A 20678-nucleotide genomic window follows, 5' to 3' on the forward strand; every position below is an offset into this window, starting at 1 on the left:
GGGCTTCTTAAAGAAAAACTAACAGGTCTGTGAGAGTCGGAATTCTTACTGGTTGGTAGGTGATCAAATAATTATGTCATGCAATAAAATGCAAATTAATTACTTACAAATAATACAATGTGATTTTCTGGATTTTTGTTTTAGATTCCGTCTCTCACAGTTGAAGTGTACCTATGATAAAAATTACAGACCTCTACATGCTTTGTAAGTAGGAAAACCTGCAAAATCAGCAGTGTATCAAATACTTGTTCTCCCCACTGTACGTACTGTATGTTCCAGAGAGAGACATCTCGTCTCCTCCCTCTCACCAATCACAAACAGTACACAGTGCTCAGTACCCAACACAAATCCTTTTCTGCTTCCTTAGGTAAATAGGACATGGTTCACAGAGGACCAAATTGTTGAAATATATACTGTATATGATGTATGATATTGATATTTGATACAGAGCCCTAGTTACCCTCAGATTATTACATTAGCCTCATAATTATTACAAATCAGGTTTTCTAATCATAAACATTGCTTGCTCAGTGAACTTCGCCGAGTGCTAATGATGCCAATTATTTCTAACATTTTAGATCCATTGCATCTATTCTCCTTGCAGGTCTACACTCATAGGAAGAATATGGACACTGATGATGGAAGTATGAAGCATGACGGTAAGTCAAAGATAGTGAGATGTAATCAATGTGTCCCATTGTGTGCCGTTGCCTGGTGCTGTGCCTTGGCCATGGTCACTGCCTGGCCGAGGTCCCTGAGCTTTCTCTGCCAGTCGGATGGGCTATCCTGACAGGGTCTCTTCACAAGCGGCCCACCCTCCTCCTCACCATCCTCCTGCAGCTGGGCTGCACAGCGCTTCCTGGTGCGTGACTGAAATGTCCTCATCATGTCATTGATCTCTCTCAGACGCTGTGGGATACAGTTGAGATACAACGATTAGCAACACACATGACTAGATGTATACTGTGTATTTACGATGACCAAGCCTTTTGCTTTTCAAAGTTATTGAAGTTAAAATATGTGTAATGTTGTTTAGGCTTCAGATAGGAAGTATAGAAGAGGGTCAGTTAGAGAACCGTTAGCAGGGTTAGAGAGGTATGTCCGACCTCTGACCTTTGAGAGGCTTCTGCTGACGTAATATACGACCCCAGTGTGGGGAGAGGGGGATGTGCTGTGCTTGTGGGGGGAGATGTAGAGGGAATGGTGGTTGGAGGGGCGGAGTCTGCGCAAGGATCCAATACGCTGGCAGGGGTATGGCGAAAGGGGAGGGGTTTCAACCTGTGCATGGAAAAATAATCAGAATGTCGTCAAAATCTCTGTTGGACAATGATGATAGCACTGGGCCTAGGAACAATGCACTGTATCTGTACAAGGACTGCGCTTACTTCTATTACAGGATCAGATGACCTGTAAGTACCAATGATTTTATACCCCAGTTTAGACATATCTGAGAACACTGGTAAAGTATTTCCTATGTATTGTGTATGACGACTACTGTCACCATTAGGTAGTATGTGAAAATGTCCCCTCACCCCGGCTATGGTCAGAGAGCCGGAGGAGTATCGCAGGGCAAAGTCTTTCATCTGTTTGACGTAGACGGTGTTGTAGAAATAGATGAGGTGTCCTCTCTCCTCCTTGTCCTGTCTATAGGGAGATCTGAGTCCTGTAGGATGGGTTGGAGGGGTCTGGTAGGTAAGCACGCTACTGCTGGGGTCTGCATCAACTGGGAAACAGTGCAACATCACCATAAAAAATTAGCTGTTTTAATACTTCATACTTTCATTCATTTATGCGTTCATTCATGCATATTATGATGCGAATATATCGATGGGAATGTTTGTGTTTTTCTATTTATCTTACTGTTTTCTCTGTTGGATCCTCCAGGAGAGTTTTGTGAGGGCTTGGTGTTTATCCCTGAGATCAGAACACTTCTGCATACCTGACAGGAGGACAATACAGACTTCATCAACTACACAATTACAAACAAGCTGGATTTAACTCACTTACACACACAAAATCAAACAAAACATTGATCTCCTTACAGAGTTGCTTGCTTGAGGCTGAGTCTTGTAGCACTGCATGATGAGCTTGAAAGACATGTCCTCTTTGGTTACCTGCATGAGAAACACACACCATACACATGGAAATTAAGCTATTATATTACATTATTATCATCAATACACAGCTGAAGAAGTATAGAAGGCTGAATGCCTTGCTGTCGATCCCCAAAGTCATAAAACCATCTGCATTAAGGAAGTATAGCAAAAAGTCTAGAGGCAAAGCAAATGGTGCTACCTTGGCCATGACATAGATGGCACACATGAGTATTTGGTCCAGGTGTCGGTCTAGCATGAGGTCAGTGCAGTGGACCAAGGAGTGTTCAACGCAGGTCCAGATCTTCAGCCGCAGCGCCTCACAGATGTCCAGTTTAACACAGATGTTCCTCAGACGCACGCTCACCAGGTGGTAGACCTGAGACAGAGGGAAGAAGTATGGCCTTTGTCTTGTGGATATTGGAACTAAATATCTAGGCTCATAGCATTCAGGCCAGCTTAGGTATGTAGAAATCTGTGAGTAAAGCCTACCTTGCGGAGGAACAGTGAGATGGAGCCCTCTCTCTGAGGTCTGTGTGTAACTGGGTTCTGGGGCTGCTGGGTAGAGGTGCTGGAGACCTGCTGTGGAGGAATGGGCTGACCCACAACACTGAGACGCACTGGGATAAATGTGATGCCTCCCCGGTCATTGGCAATGCCTGGGTGTGGAAGAGGTTTAATTGAACAAATAGCACTGGTTGTTGTGATATGTAAACAAGGTATATAACATGTTTATTACATGTTGTATTACATCATTTCAGTATTCTATTAGGTTTGTAATTTCTATGGCCATATTGGGTTTCATCTGAGGGAAAATCTTTACCTCGAACCGGTATGGTGACTGACTGACCGTTGTTGGTGGTGACAGTGGCTGACGCCATGGTGACTACAGTCTGTCCAGTAACAATGACAGAGGAGGACTGTGATGGCCTGACTGGTGTGGTAGGCTCAGCGTCCATCTTTGAGCCAGCAGGGGGTGAGCTGTAGCGATCATGGTGTGTAATCGGGGAGTTCGGGTGGATTTCATGGATCCCATTCACAAGGCTTGGGGTCAAGTGTGGAGCGGTGGGAGGGATCTTAGTCATCTTGTCTGTGTCCTCTAGGTATTGGGGGGGCATCACCTGGAACACACATAGAACCATCTGTTACCTCAAGGTTGGGATCATTTTGTTTCCTCTTTTTAATGGAACGACAGCAGTCATGCTGCCATATTAGACCAACTTGTTTCGAGTGCGCCAGCTGTGTCGCTCTATATATTTTGAGATGGTGCACTGTATATTAAACAAGCATTTCGCTACATCCGCAATAACATCTGCTAAACATGTGTATGTGACCAATACAATTGTATTTTATTTGATTAGATATTTTGCTCAGTTCACAAACAGGTGAATTTGAACCTTTGCCCGCTGACCTGATGGCATGCAGGCAGCTGTCCCTGTCCCTTGGCAGCTCTGATGTTGTCCCAGAGTGGTGAGTCTCTCCTCCAGGCCAGACTCTCCAGGATCTGCTCCTCTATACGGGTCAGATGTCTGACCACACCCGGCAGCAAGCCCTCCTCAGCCCGCAGCACCAGCTCTATCACCTGGCACACACCACACACAGTAGAGGGTTAAACAGTACCTAAATAGATCACCAAGCTTACAGTATGTGTTTGAACCCAGGTTTGAACAAGGTCTGAACCCAGGACCTCTGTATGCCCCAAGACTGTGTAAGCCCTCTAAGCCCAAGCCTAGGCATTAGCTTGGGGAGCTAACACAATGCTTCAGTTTTCAGGTGAAACCACCTCCTTTACACAAAACCTACAATATTACAGTACAGTATTACACGTATTGCAGGTTTTTGTGTAGGTGTTACCTTGTAGAAGTGGTATGGAGCCAGGCTAAAGATGTCAATGACCAGGGGGAAGCTGCCTGGTAGCTGATGGGAGAAGATGACCATCTCCAGACAACAGGCCACTAGAGAGCGCTGGAACAGATCATGCTCCAGAATGCCCTGACAAAGAAACAAGTCATCAAGGACAACCTCTATACTATACAGTTGATGTCGGAAGTTTACATACACCTTAGCCAAATACGTTTAAACTCTGTTTTTCACAATTCCTGACATTTAATCCTAGTAAAATTTCCCTGTCTTCAGTCAGTTAGGATCACCACTTTATTTTAAGAATGTGAAATGTCAGAATAATAGTAGAGAGAATTATTTATTTCAGCTTTTATTTCTTTCATCACATTCCCAGTGGGTCAGAAGTTTACATACACTCAATTAGCATTTGGTAGCATTGCCTTTAAATTGTTTAACTTGGGTCAAACGTTTCTGGTAGCCTTCCACAAGCTTCCCACAATAAGTTGGGTGAATTTTGGCCCATTCCTCCTGACAGAGCTGGTGTAACTGAGTCAGGTTTGTAGGCCTCCTTGCTCGCACACGCTTTTTCAATTCTGCCCACAAATGTTCTATAGGATTGAGGTCAGGGCTTTGTGATGGCAATTCCAATACCTTGACTTTGTTGTCCTTAAGCCATGTTGCCACAACTTTGGAAGTATGCTTGGGGTCATTGTCCATTTGGAAGACCCATTTGCGACCAAGCTTTAACTTCCTGACTAATGTCTTGAGATGTTGCTTCAATATATCCACATAATTTTCTTTCCTCATGATGCCATCTATTTTGTGAAGTGCACCAGTCCCTTCTGCAGCAAAGCACCCCCACAGCATGATGCTGCCACCCCCGTGCTTCATGGTTGGGATGGTGTTCTTCGGCTTGCAAGCCACCACCTTTTTCCTCCAAACATAACGATGGTCATTATGGCCAAACAGTTATATTTTTGTTTCATCAGATCAGAGAACATTTCTCAAAAAAGTATGATCTTTGTCCCCATGTGCAGTTGCAAACCGTAGTCTGGCTTTTTTATGGCGGTTTTGGAGCATTGGCTTCTTCCTTGCTGAGCGGCCTTTCAGGTTATGTCGATATAGGACTCGTTTTACTGTGGATATAGATACTTTTGTACCTGTTTCCTCCAGCATCTTCACAAGGTCCTTTGCTGTTGTTCTGGGATTTATTTGCACTTTTCGCACCAAAGTACGTTCATCTCAAGGAGACAGAACGCATCTCTTTCCTGAGCAGTATGACGGCTGCGTGGTTCCATGGTGTTTATACTTGCGTACTATTGTTTGTACAGATGAACGTGGTACCTTCTGGTGTTGGAAATTGCTCCCAAGGATGAACCAGACTTGTGGAGGTTTACAATTTTTTTTCTGAGGTCTTGGCTGATTTCTTTTGATTTTCCCATGATGTCAAGCAAAGAGGCACTGAGTTTGAAGGTAGGCCTTGAAATACATCCACAGGTACACCTCCAATTGACTCAAATGATGTCAATTAGCCTATCAGAAGCTTCTAAAGCCATGACATCATATTCTGGAATTTTCCAAGCTGTTTAAAGGCACAGTCAACTTAGTGTATGTAAAGTTCTGACCCACTGGAATTGTGATACAGTGAATTATAAGTGAAATAATCTGTCTGTAAACAATTGGAAAAATTATTTGTGTCATGCACAAAGCAGATGTCTTAACCGACTTGCCAAAACTATAGTTTGTTAACAAGAAATTTGTGGAGTGGTTGAAAAACAAGTTTTAATGACTCCAACCTAAGTGTATGTAAACTTCCGACTTCAACTGTACATGTCTGTACATGTCTGTACATGTCTGTACAACAGTGCCCCCAGAGGCACTAAACAGTGCAGTTCCAGTCGTACACAGCAGAGGGCAGAGAACTCACTGAAAGGTCTTTGGCTCCCAGCCTCTTCCTCTCTTGATTGATGACGGCCTCTAGAACCCTGTAGTACATATCCTCTGTCTGGCTGGAGAACTTCACTCTTCTCTCTACAAACAACAGGAAGTTACTGAAAAGTGCACATTAATGTCAATATATTAACACAGACACACACACACACACACACACACACACACACACCTCTGTCTAGGCTGCGGTTCTCTTCCCATGGTTCCTGGTAGTGCTGGATGAAGGTGTGGAGCATGTCTCTCAGTCTAGTGGAGATGACCTCACTAGGGTTTCTGGCACAGGACCTAAACAAAATACACCTTAAAGAACCATATAGCCACTTTTCTACCCCCATAGACTACTGATAGATATTGCCCACCCATAGGTACAGATCTAGGATAATCTTCCCCCAAATCATAACCTTCTCCATAATGGGAAGAATGTGTAACATAGTAAAACAACATGTATTTTCTTACTCTTCTACAAACTCAACACTGACCATAGATCACAGTGTGCTCTATCATAGGCTACAGGCTCAAATGCATTCCCCCTGCGGCACATTACAGTCTACTACAGTTACGTATGAGGCCCACAGCAGACACATGCCCACCATAGCTGACCTGAATGTTCTGGCCAGACTGTCACTGGGTACACGTCTCCGCCCACTCAGCAGGCCCTTCAGCTGGGTTGCCATGACGACCTCCACCCGCTCACAGCACCTCCGCTGGTAGAGTACGGCTCAGTGTCAGTCAGTGGAGTAGCAGTGGACACCTGTACATAAAGCACACACCAGGCAGAGGTTTGAACACCCCTTTGGAGCGGTACATGATACCGTATAAATAGGATCATCATTATATTTCTTTGCATGAGAAACATGTGAAACAATGGTTTAAATTTACAACACGAACCACACAGTAATGATACTAAGTCATCTCAGAGATAATTGGGCCTAAAAGGCTTGTGTACTGTATTTAGAGTCAAGTTAAATTGTGTGCGTGTGTGTGGGGAGGGGGCTAGCCTTCAGCTATGAGATGACAACAATGATGAACTGCCAAAATACGGATATTTCCTGTTGAAGAATATTCAGATTTAGTGTGTGAATGAATCTGTTTCTCTGTTTGTCTTGCAGTTCTACAGTTCTGCTGTGGAAGGATTCAAAGAGAGAGAGAGAGAGAGAGAGAGAGAGAGAGAGAGATACCCTATCTTATCCTGGAATATACAAGGTCTGAGGACATTTTACATTTGGTTAGAAATAAATAAGGAATGTCGTCCTGTGTGCTACCTACACTCTTAGAAAAAAAGGTGCTATCTAGAACCTTAAAGGGTTCTTCGGCTGTCCCCATAGGAGAACCCTTTGAGGAACCATTTTTGGTTCCATGTAGGACCCTTTCCACAGAGAGTTCTACATAGAACCCAAAAGGTTTTTATTACTGCCACTTTTAGTGAGTTTGGTACACATCCAGTGGATAGGGAGCCATTTATTATGTCCAACATAGGAAGGCCAAGCACAGGAAGTAGCTCTTTCAGTAGTTTAGTTGGAATAGGGTCCAGTATGCAGCTTGAAGGTTTAGAGGCCATGACTATTTTCATGAATGTGTCAAGAGATATAGGATTAAAAATCTTGAGTGTCTCCATTGATCCTAGGTCCTGGCAGTTTTGTGCAGACTCGCAGATTCAAAGAGGAGTCAGTAATTTGCTTTCTAATGATCATGAGTTCATGAATTCATCACTGCTGAAGTGAAAAGTATTTTCTCTTGGGGAAAGCTGCTTTTTAGTTAGCTTTGCGACAGTATCAAATATACATTTTGGATTGTTCTTATTCTCCTCAATTAGGTTGGAAAAATAGGATGATCGAGCAGCAGTGAGGGCTCTTCGATATTGCACTGTACTTTCTTTCCAAGCTAGTAGGAAGACTTCCAGTTTGGTGGAGCGCCATTTCCGTTCCAATTTTCTGGAAGCTTGCTTCAGGGCTTGGGTATTTTCTGTATACCAGGGAGCTAGTTTCTTGTGACAAATGTTTTTTGTTTTTACGCAAGGTTAAATTTAGATCCTCAATTAGGTCGTTAACTGATTTTTGTACTCCCGACGTCCTTGAGTAGGCGGAGGGAGTCTGGAAGGGCCTCTAGGAATCTTTGGGTTGTCCGAGAATTTATAGCACAGCTTTTGATGGTCCTTGGTTGGGGTCTGAGCAGATTATTTGTTGTGATTGCAAACGTAATAAGATGGTGGTCCTATAGTCCAGGGTTATGAGGAAAAACATTTAGATCCACAATATTTATTCCAAGGGACAAAACTAGATCCAGGGTATGACTGTGGCAATGAGTAGGTCCGAAGACATGTTGGACAAAACCCACTGAGTCGATGATGGCGCCGAAAGCCTTTTGGAGTGGGTCTGTGGATGTTTCCATGTGAATATTAAAGTCACCAAAATGTAGAATATTATCCGATAGGAATTCAGGGAACTCAGTGAGGAACTCTGTATATGGCCCAGGAGGCCTGTAAACAGCAGCTATAAAAAGTGACTGAGTAGGCTGCATAGATTTCATGACTAGAAGCTCAAAAGACATAAATGCAGTCTTTTTTGGGAGGGTAAATTGACATTTGCTATCGAAAATGTTAGCAACACCTCTGCCTTTGCGGGATGTGCGGGGGATATGGTCACTAGTGTAACCAGGAGGAGAGGCCTCATTTAACACAGTAAATTAATCAGGCTTAAGCCATGTTTCAGTCAGGCCAATCACATCAAGATTATGATCAGTGATTAGTTCATTGACCATAACTGCCTTGGAAGTGAGGGATCTAACATTAAGTAGCCCTATTTTGAGATAATAATGACAGGAATGGAGGAGGTCTTTATTCCAGTGAGATTGCTAAGGTGAACACCGCCATGTTTAGTTTTGCTCAACCTAGATCGAGGCACAGACACGGTCTCAATGGGGATAGCTGAGCTGACTACACTGACTGTGCTAGTGGCAGACTCCACTAAGCTGGCATGCTGGCTAACAGCCTGCTGCCTGGCCTGCACCCTATCTCATTGTGGAGCTAGATATGCCCCACAACTACGACAAAACATGCCCCACAACTACGACTATCGCACGCTGGGGCTCTACATAGTCAATGGTAGTCTTCGAGGGGACTCCTACGGTACGTACAACTACAGCTCATGTCTTGGCAGCAGTACTGTAAACTGCTTTATCACTGACCTCAACCCAGAGTCACAGAGCGTTCACAGTCAGCCCACTGACACCTCTATCAGATCACAGCAAAACCACAGCCTACTTGAACAGAGCAATACTCAATCATGAGGCATCAAAGCCAAACAAACTGCATACTATTAAGAAATGCTATAGATGAAAGGAAAGTAGTGTAGAAACCTACCAGAAAACAATTAGCCAAGAACAAATTCAAGTCCAATTTCCTGAACAAAACGTTTCACTGCAATAGTGAAGTTGTAAACTTGGCAGTAGAAAGCATAAACAGTTATTTGACCTCAGCTTCCCTATCAAATCTAAACATTTCAACCAGACAACCAAAGAAAATTAACAACAACGACAAATGGTTTGATGAAGAATGCAAAAAACCTAAGAAAGAAATTGAGGAACCTATCCAACCAAAAACACAAAGACCCAGAAAACCTGAGCCTACGGTTTCACTATGGTGAAATAATAAAACAGTACAGAAATACACTAAGGAAAAAGAAAGAACAGCAAGTCAGAAACCAGCTCAATGTAATTGAATAATCCATAGAATCTAACCACTTCTGGGAAAATTGGAACACACTAAACAAACAACAACATGAAGAGCTATCTATCCAACATGGAGATGCTTGGATAAACCACTTCTCCAATCTTTTCTGGCACTCTAACAAACAGCACAAATATATACATTATCAATAAAAAATCTTAGAGTCAGCTATTAAAGACTACCAGAACCCACTGGATTCTCCAATTACACTGAATGAACTACAGTACAAAATACAAACCCCTCAACCTAAAAAGGCTTGTGGTGTTGATGGTATCTTAAATGAAATGATAAAATATACAGACCACAAATTCCAATTGGCTATACTTAATCTCCTTTAACATCTGGCATCTTCCCCAATATTTGTAACCAAGGACTGATCACCCCAATCCACAGAAGTGGAGACAAATTCGACCCCAATAACTACATTTCCTCAGTGAAAACAATGTCCTGAGCAAATGTCAAATTGGCTTTTTACCAAATTGCCGTACGACAGACCACATATTCACCCTGCACACCCATTTTGACAAACAAACAAACAAAACAAAACAAAAGCAAAGTCTTCTCATGCTTTGTTGATTTCAAAAATGATTTTGACTCAATTTGGCATGAGGGTCTGCTATACAAATTGATGGAAAGCGGTGTTGGGGGAAAACATAAAATCCACGTACACAAACAATGTGTACAAGTATGCGGTTAAAATTGGCAAAAAAACTTGAGCCCCACCATCTTCAACATGTATACCAACAAATTGGTGAGGGCTCTAGAACAGTCTGAAGCACCTCACCCTACTAGTCTCTGAAGTCAAATGTTTGCTGTTTGCAGATGATCTGGTGCTTCTCCCCAACCAAGCAGTACCTAGATCTTCTGCACATTCTGTCAGACGTGGGCCCTGACAGTTAATCTCAGTAAGACAAAAATATTGGTGTTCCAAAAAAGGTCCAGTTTCCAGCACCACAAATACAAATTCCATCTAGACACTGTTGCCCTAGATCACACAAAACAATATACCTACCTCGGCCTAAACATCAGCACCACATGTAACTTCCACAAAGCCCTCTATGGTTGTGAGGTCTGGGGTCCACTCACAAACCAAGAATTCACAAAATGGGACAAACACCAAATTTAGACTGCATGCCAAATTATGCAAAAAACATCATCTGTGTACAACATAAAACAGAAAATAATGCATGCAGAGCAGAATTAGGACGATTCCCGCTAATTATCAAAATCCAGAAAATAGCAATTAAATTACACAACCACCTAAAAGGAAGCGGTTCTCAAACCTTCCATAACAAAGCCCTCACCTACAGAGAGATAAACCTGGAGAAGAGTCCCCTCAGCCAGCTGGTACTGGGACTGTGTTCACAAACACAAACAGACCCCACAGAGCCCCAGGACAGCAACACAATTAGACACAACCAAATCATGAGAAAACAAAAAGATAATTACTTGACACATTAGAAATAATTTAAAAAAAAACAGAGCCAACTGGAATGTTATTTGGCCCTAAACAGAGAATACACAGTAGCAGAATACCTGACCACTGTGAAGCTTTGAATACCTGACCACTACAAGCTTTGACTATGTACAGACTCAGTGAGCATGGCCTTGCTATCAAGAGAGGTCACCATCAGCAGACTTGGCTCTCAAGAGAAAATAGGCTATGTGCCCACTACCCACAAAATGAGGTGGAAACCGAGCTGACCATATTAGAGATGCATACAGTGCCTTCAGAAAATATTTATACCCCTCGACTTATTCACCATTTTGTTGTGTTACAGCCTGAATTAAAAATGGATTAAATATATTTTTTTCTCACCCATCTACACACAAAACCCCATAATGACAAAGTGAAAACATGCTTTTAGAAATGTTTGCTAATTTTACAGAAATATCTAATTCACATAAGTATTCAGACCCCTGAGTCAATACATGTTAGCATCACCTTTGGCAGTGATTACAGCTGTGAGTCTTTCTGGGTAAGTCTCTAAGAGCTTTGCACACCTGGATTGTACAATATTTGCACATTATTATTTAAAACATTCTTCAAGCTCTGTCAAGTTGGTTGATCATTGCTAGACAGCCACCTTAAAGTCTTGCCATAGATTTCCAAACCAATTTAAGTCAAAATTGTAACTAGGTCAACCAGGAACATTTAATGTCGTCTTGGTAAGCAACTCCAGTGGATATTTGGCCTTGTGTTTTAGGTTATTTTCCTCCTGAGAGTTGAATTTGTCTCCCAGTGTCTGGTGGAAAGCAGACTGAAACAGCTTTTCCTTTAGGATTTTGCCTGTGCTTAACTCTATTCCGTTTCTTTACCATGTTCAAAGGGATATTCAATATCTGCTTTTTTTATTTTCACCCATCTACCAATAGGTGCCCTTCTTTGCATTGGAAAACCTCCCTGGTCTTTGTAGTTGAATCTGTGTTTGAAATTCACTGCTTGACTGAGGACCTTACAGATAATTTTATGTGTGGGTTACAGAGATGAGGTAGTCATTCAAAAATCGTGTTAAACATTATTATTTCAGACAGACTGAGTCCATGTAACTTATTATGTGACTTGTTAAGCACATTTTTACTCCTGAACTTATTTAGGCTTGTCATAACAAAGGGGTTGAATACTTATTGACTCAAGACATTTCAGCTTTTCATATTTTAATTACTTTGTAAACATTTCTAAAAACATAATTCCACTTTGACATTATGGGCTATTGTGTGTAGGCCAGTTACACAAAATCTCAATTTAATCCAAATAAAAATTCAGGCTGTAATGCAACAAAATGTGGAAAAAGTCAAGGGGTGTGAATACTTTCTGAAGGCACTGTATTTCCCTCAGATTACAGACCCACAAAGAATTTGAAAACAAATCCAATCTCCCATATCTATTAGGTGAAATACAACAGTGTGCCACCACAGCAGCAAGATTTGTGAAATATTGCCACAAGAAAAGGGCAACCTGTGGAGCCCAAACACCATTGTAAATACAACCTATATTTATCTGCTTATTTATTTCCCCTTTCGTACTTCAACTATTTGCATATTGTTACAACACTGTTCATAGCCAATAATATAACATTTGAAATGTCTATATTCTTTTAAAACTTTTGTGAGCGTAATGTTTACTGTTAATTTCTGATTGTTTATTTCCCTTGTTTATTTCCTTTTTGTTTGTTTATTTCGCTTGCTTAGGCAATGTAAACATAAGTTTCCCATGCCAATAATCGCCTTTGAATTGATTTGAAATTGAGAGAGAGAGGAAAAGCGAGGTGACTCAATGGTAACTCAGTTTCCTCTCCACAGCGATAATCATTTGCACGTGTTCTCCATTTCTCTACCATGCCAAGTTACTGTCACAGACTGCGAGGCACAGACACTGCCCTGGGGTAGAGGATCTCTCTCTATGAGTGTGTGAAAAATAAGAAGTTAAACTGTGGTTTTGAATATAAACCCAATACGTTAGTGAGTGGGGAGGTGGATGCTGATTCCGAACATGTTGTGTACTATATCTGAGGACTAATTCAAGTTATAGTAAGTCAGTGAGATAAGCTGGATGTGGTTATTGGGGAGGTATTTGAGGATGATGCTAGCAATGACTGTGTCCTTATGAGTTGCAGGTGATAATCAGTTTTACTTTGTCCACCCTAAGGAGTACCACTTTGGGTAGAGAGACCAACACAGAGAGAGACAGAGAGGGAGTGAGTGAGAGCAATAGAGAGAGGTAGAGAGAGAGAGAAAGAGCAACAGAGAGAGAGAAACAGAGGGCTACAAGCTAAGATGTAAGGTTATACTAGGTGAAGTTCTCGATATTCTGGTGTGACTCATAACTGTACATCTGTAATTTACAGCCAGAGCCAGGCTGAGGCTGGACAGGCCACTGTTGAACCAAATCAATTCCTGTGTTCTGTCAGAGTCAAACCTGTACACTATGTTCCTGGACACTGTCACACAGTAAACCACTGTCATTGAATCAAATAATACCTTCCATTCATTCACTACAAGCTGTTCCAACCACAGACCCTGGCCAACAGGCCTGGGTTCAAATACTATTTGAAATCTTTCAAACACTTTAGCTGGGCTTGATTGAGCTTGCTTGGCGCAACTGAACCCAGGCCTGTTGGGTTCAAGTGCAAACCCTACTCATATGGCATTACAGGCTTGTGCTAAAAGTATTTGAAATATTTCAGATAGCATTTTAATCCAGGTCTGCTGGCGAACCTATCCCTCTCTCACTCTGCAGTATTGGGACGAAGCCTTGGTTGGCTTGGCTCTACTCCATCCACTACCAGGAAAACTGATTTAGCTCACCTCCAACTGAGTCAGTTCAACCTTCCTATCTGTTCTGTGGAAGTTGATGGTTATAGTAAGGCTTTATCTCTCTGTCACTGTAACATCCCCCCTGAGAGAGCAAGCCACAGTCGTAAGGGAGTGGTAGCTACTATGCGTTATGTACTAACATTACTATGCATATGCTCTCACCCACGTGGGCTACACACCGGATGTGGGCTAGTGGCCCATTAACTGACAACATGTGCATCACCAGCTACCAACTCCTTCAGAATCCGGTTATATCACCTTACCTACCACCACCATGCTTCTCTCTGTTCCCATGTTGGCTCTCTGTGACTCTGCAATCTCTTTAGAACTGACTGACTGCAGTGTCAGTGACAACCTCCAGAATACGTTTACTTTCTACAGTCATTTTGGGGCACACACATCGTCCAAAATACATATAAAACTGAAGTGTTTTGCCTCCATTTCAGAGAAATGGAACAGAACAATGTAGCATTTTATCTTGGTAATCTAACAACTCCCACCAGCCACAAATCATACATTATCATCACCCATAATAACGTTCTCTTCACTCAATTAGACACACATCAACCCAGGACAAATAACATCCTGTGACATGTTATTTCCTGCAGTGTTACTAAAAACAGTTCCTTTTACAGAGACAGAGCGAGTCAAAAGAGCTGCAGTGATGCAACAAGCTACTTACAGAGAGGCTCCTGAGAAGGATCTGATTGTGTTTAGTAGAGGCTTGGAGACCTAGCTATACTGGCAACACACTGCCTCTCTGCTTCTCTCTCTCTGCGGGACTAGCCAGGCTGAACAGCTGTGGGTGTGTGGGTGAGCATCGGAGCAGCACAGAGCAGTGAGCACCACTATATGTCTACAGGCAGGCAGTAGACTGCAGTGCTCTGAGACAGAGAGGAAGCTGAAGCTCAGGGTCAGCCCATTGGCTCACAACAGACAAGCCCCAACTTGTCATCTGCAATGGGTTGCTCTGATAAGAGGCCTGAGGGCTGAGACTCACAGAGCTACAAGCGCCCCCTGGGGTAGAGCAGGAACATAACAGGGCATAAAGGAAGCAGACAAATAACAGTACATTAATCAGTAATGCTTTACAACAATATATACTATATCAGCTTTGAAAATGACATTTTAACCAGACTATTAACTGAGGCATTATCATCCTATATTTATATTGCCAGTGAACAATAAGATAAACAACATTGTAATTCTGGATACCTTGAAGTGCCTGTAAATGGGTCAATGTGAAATAATAGATAAAGACAGGCTTCATGGATAGTCAGAATATGTTTAATAAAAATAATTAAACTTCAATTTCCTCTATATAACTTCATAGAAAGTAATCCAATAAATTACAAATGACTTTTTAAGACGCTTGTCCTCTCCACTACATAACGCATTATTCGACTACACAGACCACAACTTGCAAATATTGCAACTGTCCAAAAAACAACCAAACAAAAACAAGAACGGACTTGATGACTTTTAGGATATTATCAAGCTTGAAACAAAAAATACAATGCCAATAATCTATTTTCGTCATTTCAGCAACTACTTTACCCAAAATGAAAATTCAAATTCACTTGTAGTACTGTGTGCTTTATTAGTCTCTGTCTGTTGCATATTGGTCATTTCATTGTGCCAGTGAGGTGAGTCTATGACTGCTTCTAATCAGTCAGTCCAGCACTGTAGATGTATGTGACATAGGGAGACCTATAACAAACTACCAGAAATATCTAATCAAAATACATAATAAAAACAAATAAATTGTTCAATCTTTAGTCAAATACAGCTCTCCCCTCAGTACTAACATTTCAACTTAAACAGAGCTATCGGTCTGCCTATAGCAAATTAAGTAGGCTCCTTGTCACACTAGTAGGAATGAATCCATGTCTGCCTGTTGGGTCTGAAAATAAAGCCTGCTAAAACAATCATATTTGGGTGAATATTGTAACCTGGAAGCAGCAAAGAATGGGCTTCTACCTAAGGGCACTGGTAGTTCTATGGATAGTGTAGGTACGTAGAAGTTGAACAAAATGACAGTTGAAGTTTTTTCTGTTGAATTCACTAGGCTTGTGAGGCCTAGTGGCGGAACCAGCCCAAACTAAAGTGGCAAACTAAATCTATTTAGGTTGACTTTCAGGAAGAGTAACAACCTGGCTGTCTCTGCGTTTACACACAGAAACCATGGTAAAGGACATCATAGGTGAATGGGGAAAACAAAACACCTTTAAAGTAAATGGAGTGTCTTCATCAGTCTTGGTTTAGACAACAGGGCAGGGCTGTCTGTCTGGTGGGCTTGTATACGTTGATAAATGGGTTCAATATAGGCTCAGTGAACAGCTAAATGAAGGCTGAAAGAGACTAAATGAATGTCTCTACCACAGATGTAACCTGTTGTGACGTTTCATTGTCACCACGTAAAATAAAATGTCCCATTCCTCTTCAAGATCATTTCCAAATGTGTGCCTGCCTAGCAGTCCAATGTGTACCGACAGTTCTCCTAAACGGTGCTGTATCTATCAGGAAATCACTGTTCCACTAAACATAATTACAAAAGGTACTTAGGATATAATGAATTCCAGTGTCAGTGTCTCCCTTGATTACCACGAGGATGAGCACAGATGAGCCATGTCATCCGGTCATTAATAAATACTCCGCCATAGAGCCATTGAAAATAAGGAACATAAAACATCTATCTGTTAAATAAGATCAGATACTGACTGGGAAGTTGAGTGAGAAAGTGAGTGTGTGAAATACAAAGAGGTACAGCGAGCGTAAGGACACTTCTACATCTATTGGTCTGTCTGCAGCTCCAGTCATCAGTGGATTGATCAGTAAGACATGGAGAAATTAACTAGCCTGGTGAAACCAGACTGAACCATGTGTTTAGTGATGAAACAGCATATCAGTTTGGATTCCATGCTAGAAATTAACACTTTAAAAGCCTCCAATTCCCATGAAACAAAGATCATAGCCAGTAAAGCAGCTCAGCTGTAAAGGAAGGTCTGGATATTCAGCCTTGCTCAAACCTATCGAAGTATAAACTATGCTTTTAAACAATCAATTATGAAATTAATTTAGATTACTCAGTAATCTACAATTATATCAGAGACAATACAAACCCTTGTGGTCCGCCAATACACATACGGTGTAGCTACTTACATTTTAGTCATTTAGCAGACGCTCTTATCCAGAGCGACTTACAGTTAGTGAGTGCATACATTTTTCATACTGGCCCCCCGTGGGAAACGAACCCACAACCTTGGCGTTGCAAACACCATGCTCTACCAACTGAGCTACAGGGGTCCATTACTAGTTCATGATAGAAAGGTAATTCAACACAACAGGGACACACAGTGTTCAGAATGGAAGACTACAGACATCACCCACAGTCAGAGCTCATCTGAGATTCTTCAGCTCACTCGATAGCAGAAGGCAGCACTCCACACGAACACACACTGGTGGTGTTATGAATGGAACACAGATACTGATGGGCTGAGTATTAAAGATGGCTCAGGGGGTGTTGATTATACCATGTCGACTAGACCAGCAGTTGCTGTTTATGTGACTTCACTATTGGTTGTAGAACACAATGCTCAAGCCTCCCCAATACACACCACCATACACAATGGACCGATTGATGTTGACCGCATGGGACACAATCAGTACAGGGCCTGAAGGACACACTGACTCAGCCAAAACGGAAAGAAACGCCCACGCAAACAAACACACAGCCAGAACACAGTGAGTGGTAGTCCCTCTTGCAGACACAAGGCGCTGGAAGAGACTAAGCGAGTGGAAGCTCTCAAGAGTATGCCATGAAGAACACACATTCCAGTGGGGACGAGTGAGCCAGCCTTGCTAACACACACACACAACAGGATGTATTTGCAGTGAACTCAATCCCTTCTATACCCCGCTGAGGTAACGATGCAGTCAAAAACCCCAGGGTGGAATTTTCTTCAAAAGTGTACCATGTCCTGAACACCACTTCCTGAAGCTGAACTACAACAGAGAAGTAGTGTATTTTCTGTCCTGGCGAGAGCAGTATTTTGGCACAGCGTGCTGTCAGTTTGCTGTCCTTTCAGTCCTTAGGGGAATAGACCCAACTGGTTATGTGCTAGCGAGTGTAATATGGGAAACTAAAGTGCACCTGTGTCAGAAGAACCATCTATGTGTCATTGTGTGAGTGTGTAGGATGTGCGAGACAGACAGGGGAGAATACATTCCAAAATGAACACTAGCATACTACTTAGAATGAATGTCCAATACATTGCTTCATTCTAATAACTATGTTAGTGTGGACATTGGAACAGAGACTGAACACCCCTCCCTTGTGTGAGAAACATGGCTGATGAAGGATCTACAGCTTCAGTGACATTCATTAGCTGCCCGAGTTATTGCTGACTTTTCCAAACGTATGATCCGCAAAGTATACTGTAAGTGTCAAGAAGAAAACCTATAAAAGTATTTACAAAGGAAAGTTAAATATTCATCAAGTTCTTTCCCCCCCCACTCCAAAATATATTACCAGTACAGCTCAGCAAAGAGCGTGTATTTATTTCCTCTTTTTTAATGAAATTAAATCCCAACATGATAATTACAATAATGCCATTTTGACTTATTTTCTCAGTTTGTTGCAATTGTACATCACCGTGTGTTGGCCTAATACAATTTCACAGAGTTCAGAAATCTACTAAAGTTTGACATGCAAAATGTCTCTCAAAACAAGATTGTACCTTTTTGAACAAACACTGAAATTTAATTTCAGTTTCTCCTAGGTCATGGTTCTTCTTGTTTCAGTTTTGTAGTCTTTATTACACAACATTTTTGTTAGTTTTCGTATTTACATGAAAAGAAATCACAATGTAAGTGCAGGGAAATCCATATATATGTGTAATATATATATATATGTGTGTACATTTCTAACAGATACATAAATATATTTATATATTCATAAGGCTCAGTCTTCATCGCTGGAGTCTGATGACCCATCAGATGATGAAGAAGAGCTCCCAGACTCTGATGAAGATGACTCCGCCTTCCCCGAGCCTTCTGGACCACTGTTCTCCTCCTTCTGTTCCCCTGATTCCTCCTCCTCCTTGTCACCAAGACCCTCCTCTTCCTGACGCTCTGGTGTTCTCCTGGGCGACAGAGGTTTTGAGGGGGAAGTCTTGAGGGACTTAGAGGTCTTAGTGGGCTTGTGGGGTTTGTGGTCACTGTTTGAGTCACTGTGTGGCTGCTGTGTGGTGGACACAGGAAGGTTAAGGCCTGGAGTGAGATGCATCCCTGGGTAAAGCATACTGGAGAGTAACAAGGGGTTAAGAGACAGAGGGTGACTGGAGGCTGCCTGGGCAGCAGAAGCACTTAGTGGGGTGGTGGTGGTGGAGGTGGTGGCAGAGGAACTGGAGGAGGAAGGGACACTGGGGACACGGCCATCCCCGGTCCCGCTTTGACCTTCTGTCCTTTCACCTTTTGTGTCCGAGGTGTGGGAGGGGCCGTGGGAGTGGGAGGAGGAGGTGGCTTTGGAGGAGGCAGACGAGGGCTCCCCTCCTCCTCCTTCTCTGCTTCCCTTCTTCCTCTTCCTCTGCTCCGCTCCCCCCGTGGCATCTTGTGGGGGATTCCCCAGCAGACCCCCCATGCTCAGGAGGTTGGGAAGCCCGGCCATGCCAGAGAGCATCATGGGAAACATGGCGGCCAGGTTGTTAGCATCGGTGGGCAGGCCCATGAGGCCGGCAGTGAGCTGCAGTGACTGGAGACTTTGGAGGTTCTGCTGGAAGGCCTGTAGACTAGACAGATCCATGCCAGAGAGGAGGCCGTTGGCCAGCAGGGGGTTGAGGCCCAGGGATGAGGCCCCCTGGTTGGCTGCAGCTGCAGCCTTGGCCAGGGCGCTCTTTGGCCTCCGTCCACGCCGACTCACCTCCTCTGGTACGATGGGTCCTGTCAGGATCCGGTCAAACATGCTCTCTGGGAGGTAGCCCTAAAGGACAGACAGAGAAACACAGGGTTAGCACTCTAATCAACAACTTCATTAGATAACTACAGTTATAAACTGGGTAGTTCGAGCCCTGAATGCTGATTGGCTGACAACCTGTGGTATATGAGACAGTATTTGTAATAAAAATAAAAATAAATGATTTAACCTTTATTTAACCAGGTAAGCCAGTTGAGAACAAGTTCTCATTTACAACTGCGACCTGGCCAAGATAAAGCAAAGCAGTGCGGAAAAAACAACAACAACACAGAGTTACATATGGAATAAACAAAACGTACAGTCAATAACACAATAGAAAATCTATATACAGTGTGTGCAAATGTAGTAAGTTATGGAGGTAAGGCAATAAATAAGCCATAGTGCAAAATAATTACAATTATAATTTAGTATTAACACTGGAGTGATAGATGTGCAGAAGATGATGTGCAAATAGAGATACTGGGGTGCAAATGAGCAAAATAAATAATGTAAATAACAATATGGGGGTGAGGTAGTTGGGTGGGCTAATTACAGATGGGCTGTGTACAGGTGCAGTGATCGGTAAGCTGCTCTGACAACTGATGCTTAAAGTTAGTGAGGGAGATAAGTGTCTCCAGCTTCAGAGATTTTTGCAGTTCGTTCCAGTCATTTGCAGCAGAGAACTGGAAGGAATGGCGACCAAAGGAGGTGTTGGCTTTGGGGATGACCAGTGAGATATACCTGCTGGAACGCATATACGTATACCACGGGTATGACAAAACATGTAACCAGCTTATAA

At 42.5% G+C, this 20678-nt stretch overlaps 2 protein-coding genes across 6 annotated transcripts in view; both read right to left on the reverse strand.

Annotated features, from left to right (window-relative positions):
• Positions 1-585: 585 nt before the first annotated feature.
• LOC311111117 (retinoblastoma-like protein 2) lies at positions 586-15117 on the reverse strand. Its single transcript, XM_084153798.1, has 14 exons — positions 14609-15117; positions 6486-6636; positions 6058-6170; positions 5863-5966; positions 3948-4085; positions 3505-3675; positions 2944-3214; positions 2586-2752; positions 2296-2472; positions 2043-2114; positions 1861-1939; positions 1533-1723; positions 1114-1278; positions 586-909 (listed from the first exon to the last, which is right to left on the reverse strand). The coding sequence occupies exons 2-14, from the start codon at positions 6557-6559 to the stop codon at positions 685-687; spliced, it is 1947 nt and encodes a 648-aa protein (XP_084009924.1). The 5' UTR covers positions 6560-6636; positions 14609-15117; the 3' UTR covers positions 586-684.
• A 74-nt stretch (positions 15118-15191) lies between these two features.
• Positions 15192-20678, reverse strand: part of LOC311111115 (chromodomain-helicase-DNA-binding protein 9-like) — a 110274-nt gene continuing 104787 nt past the window's right edge. For all 5 annotated transcript variants that reach the window (XM_084153793.1, XM_084153791.1, XM_084153792.1 and 2 more), the window contains one exon: positions 15192-19906. In XM_084153793.1, coding sequence (XP_084009919.1) covers positions 18890-19906 — 1017 coding nt within the window. In that variant the 3' untranslated portion in view covers positions 15192-18889. The remainder of the gene's footprint in view (positions 19907-20678) is intronic.

The sequence above is a fragment of the Coregonus lavaretus genome, assembly GCF_964263955.1.
Source record: "Coregonus lavaretus genome assembly, chromosome: 37".
Lineage (NCBI taxonomy): Eukaryota > Metazoa > Chordata > Actinopteri > Salmoniformes > Salmonidae > Coregonus > Coregonus lavaretus.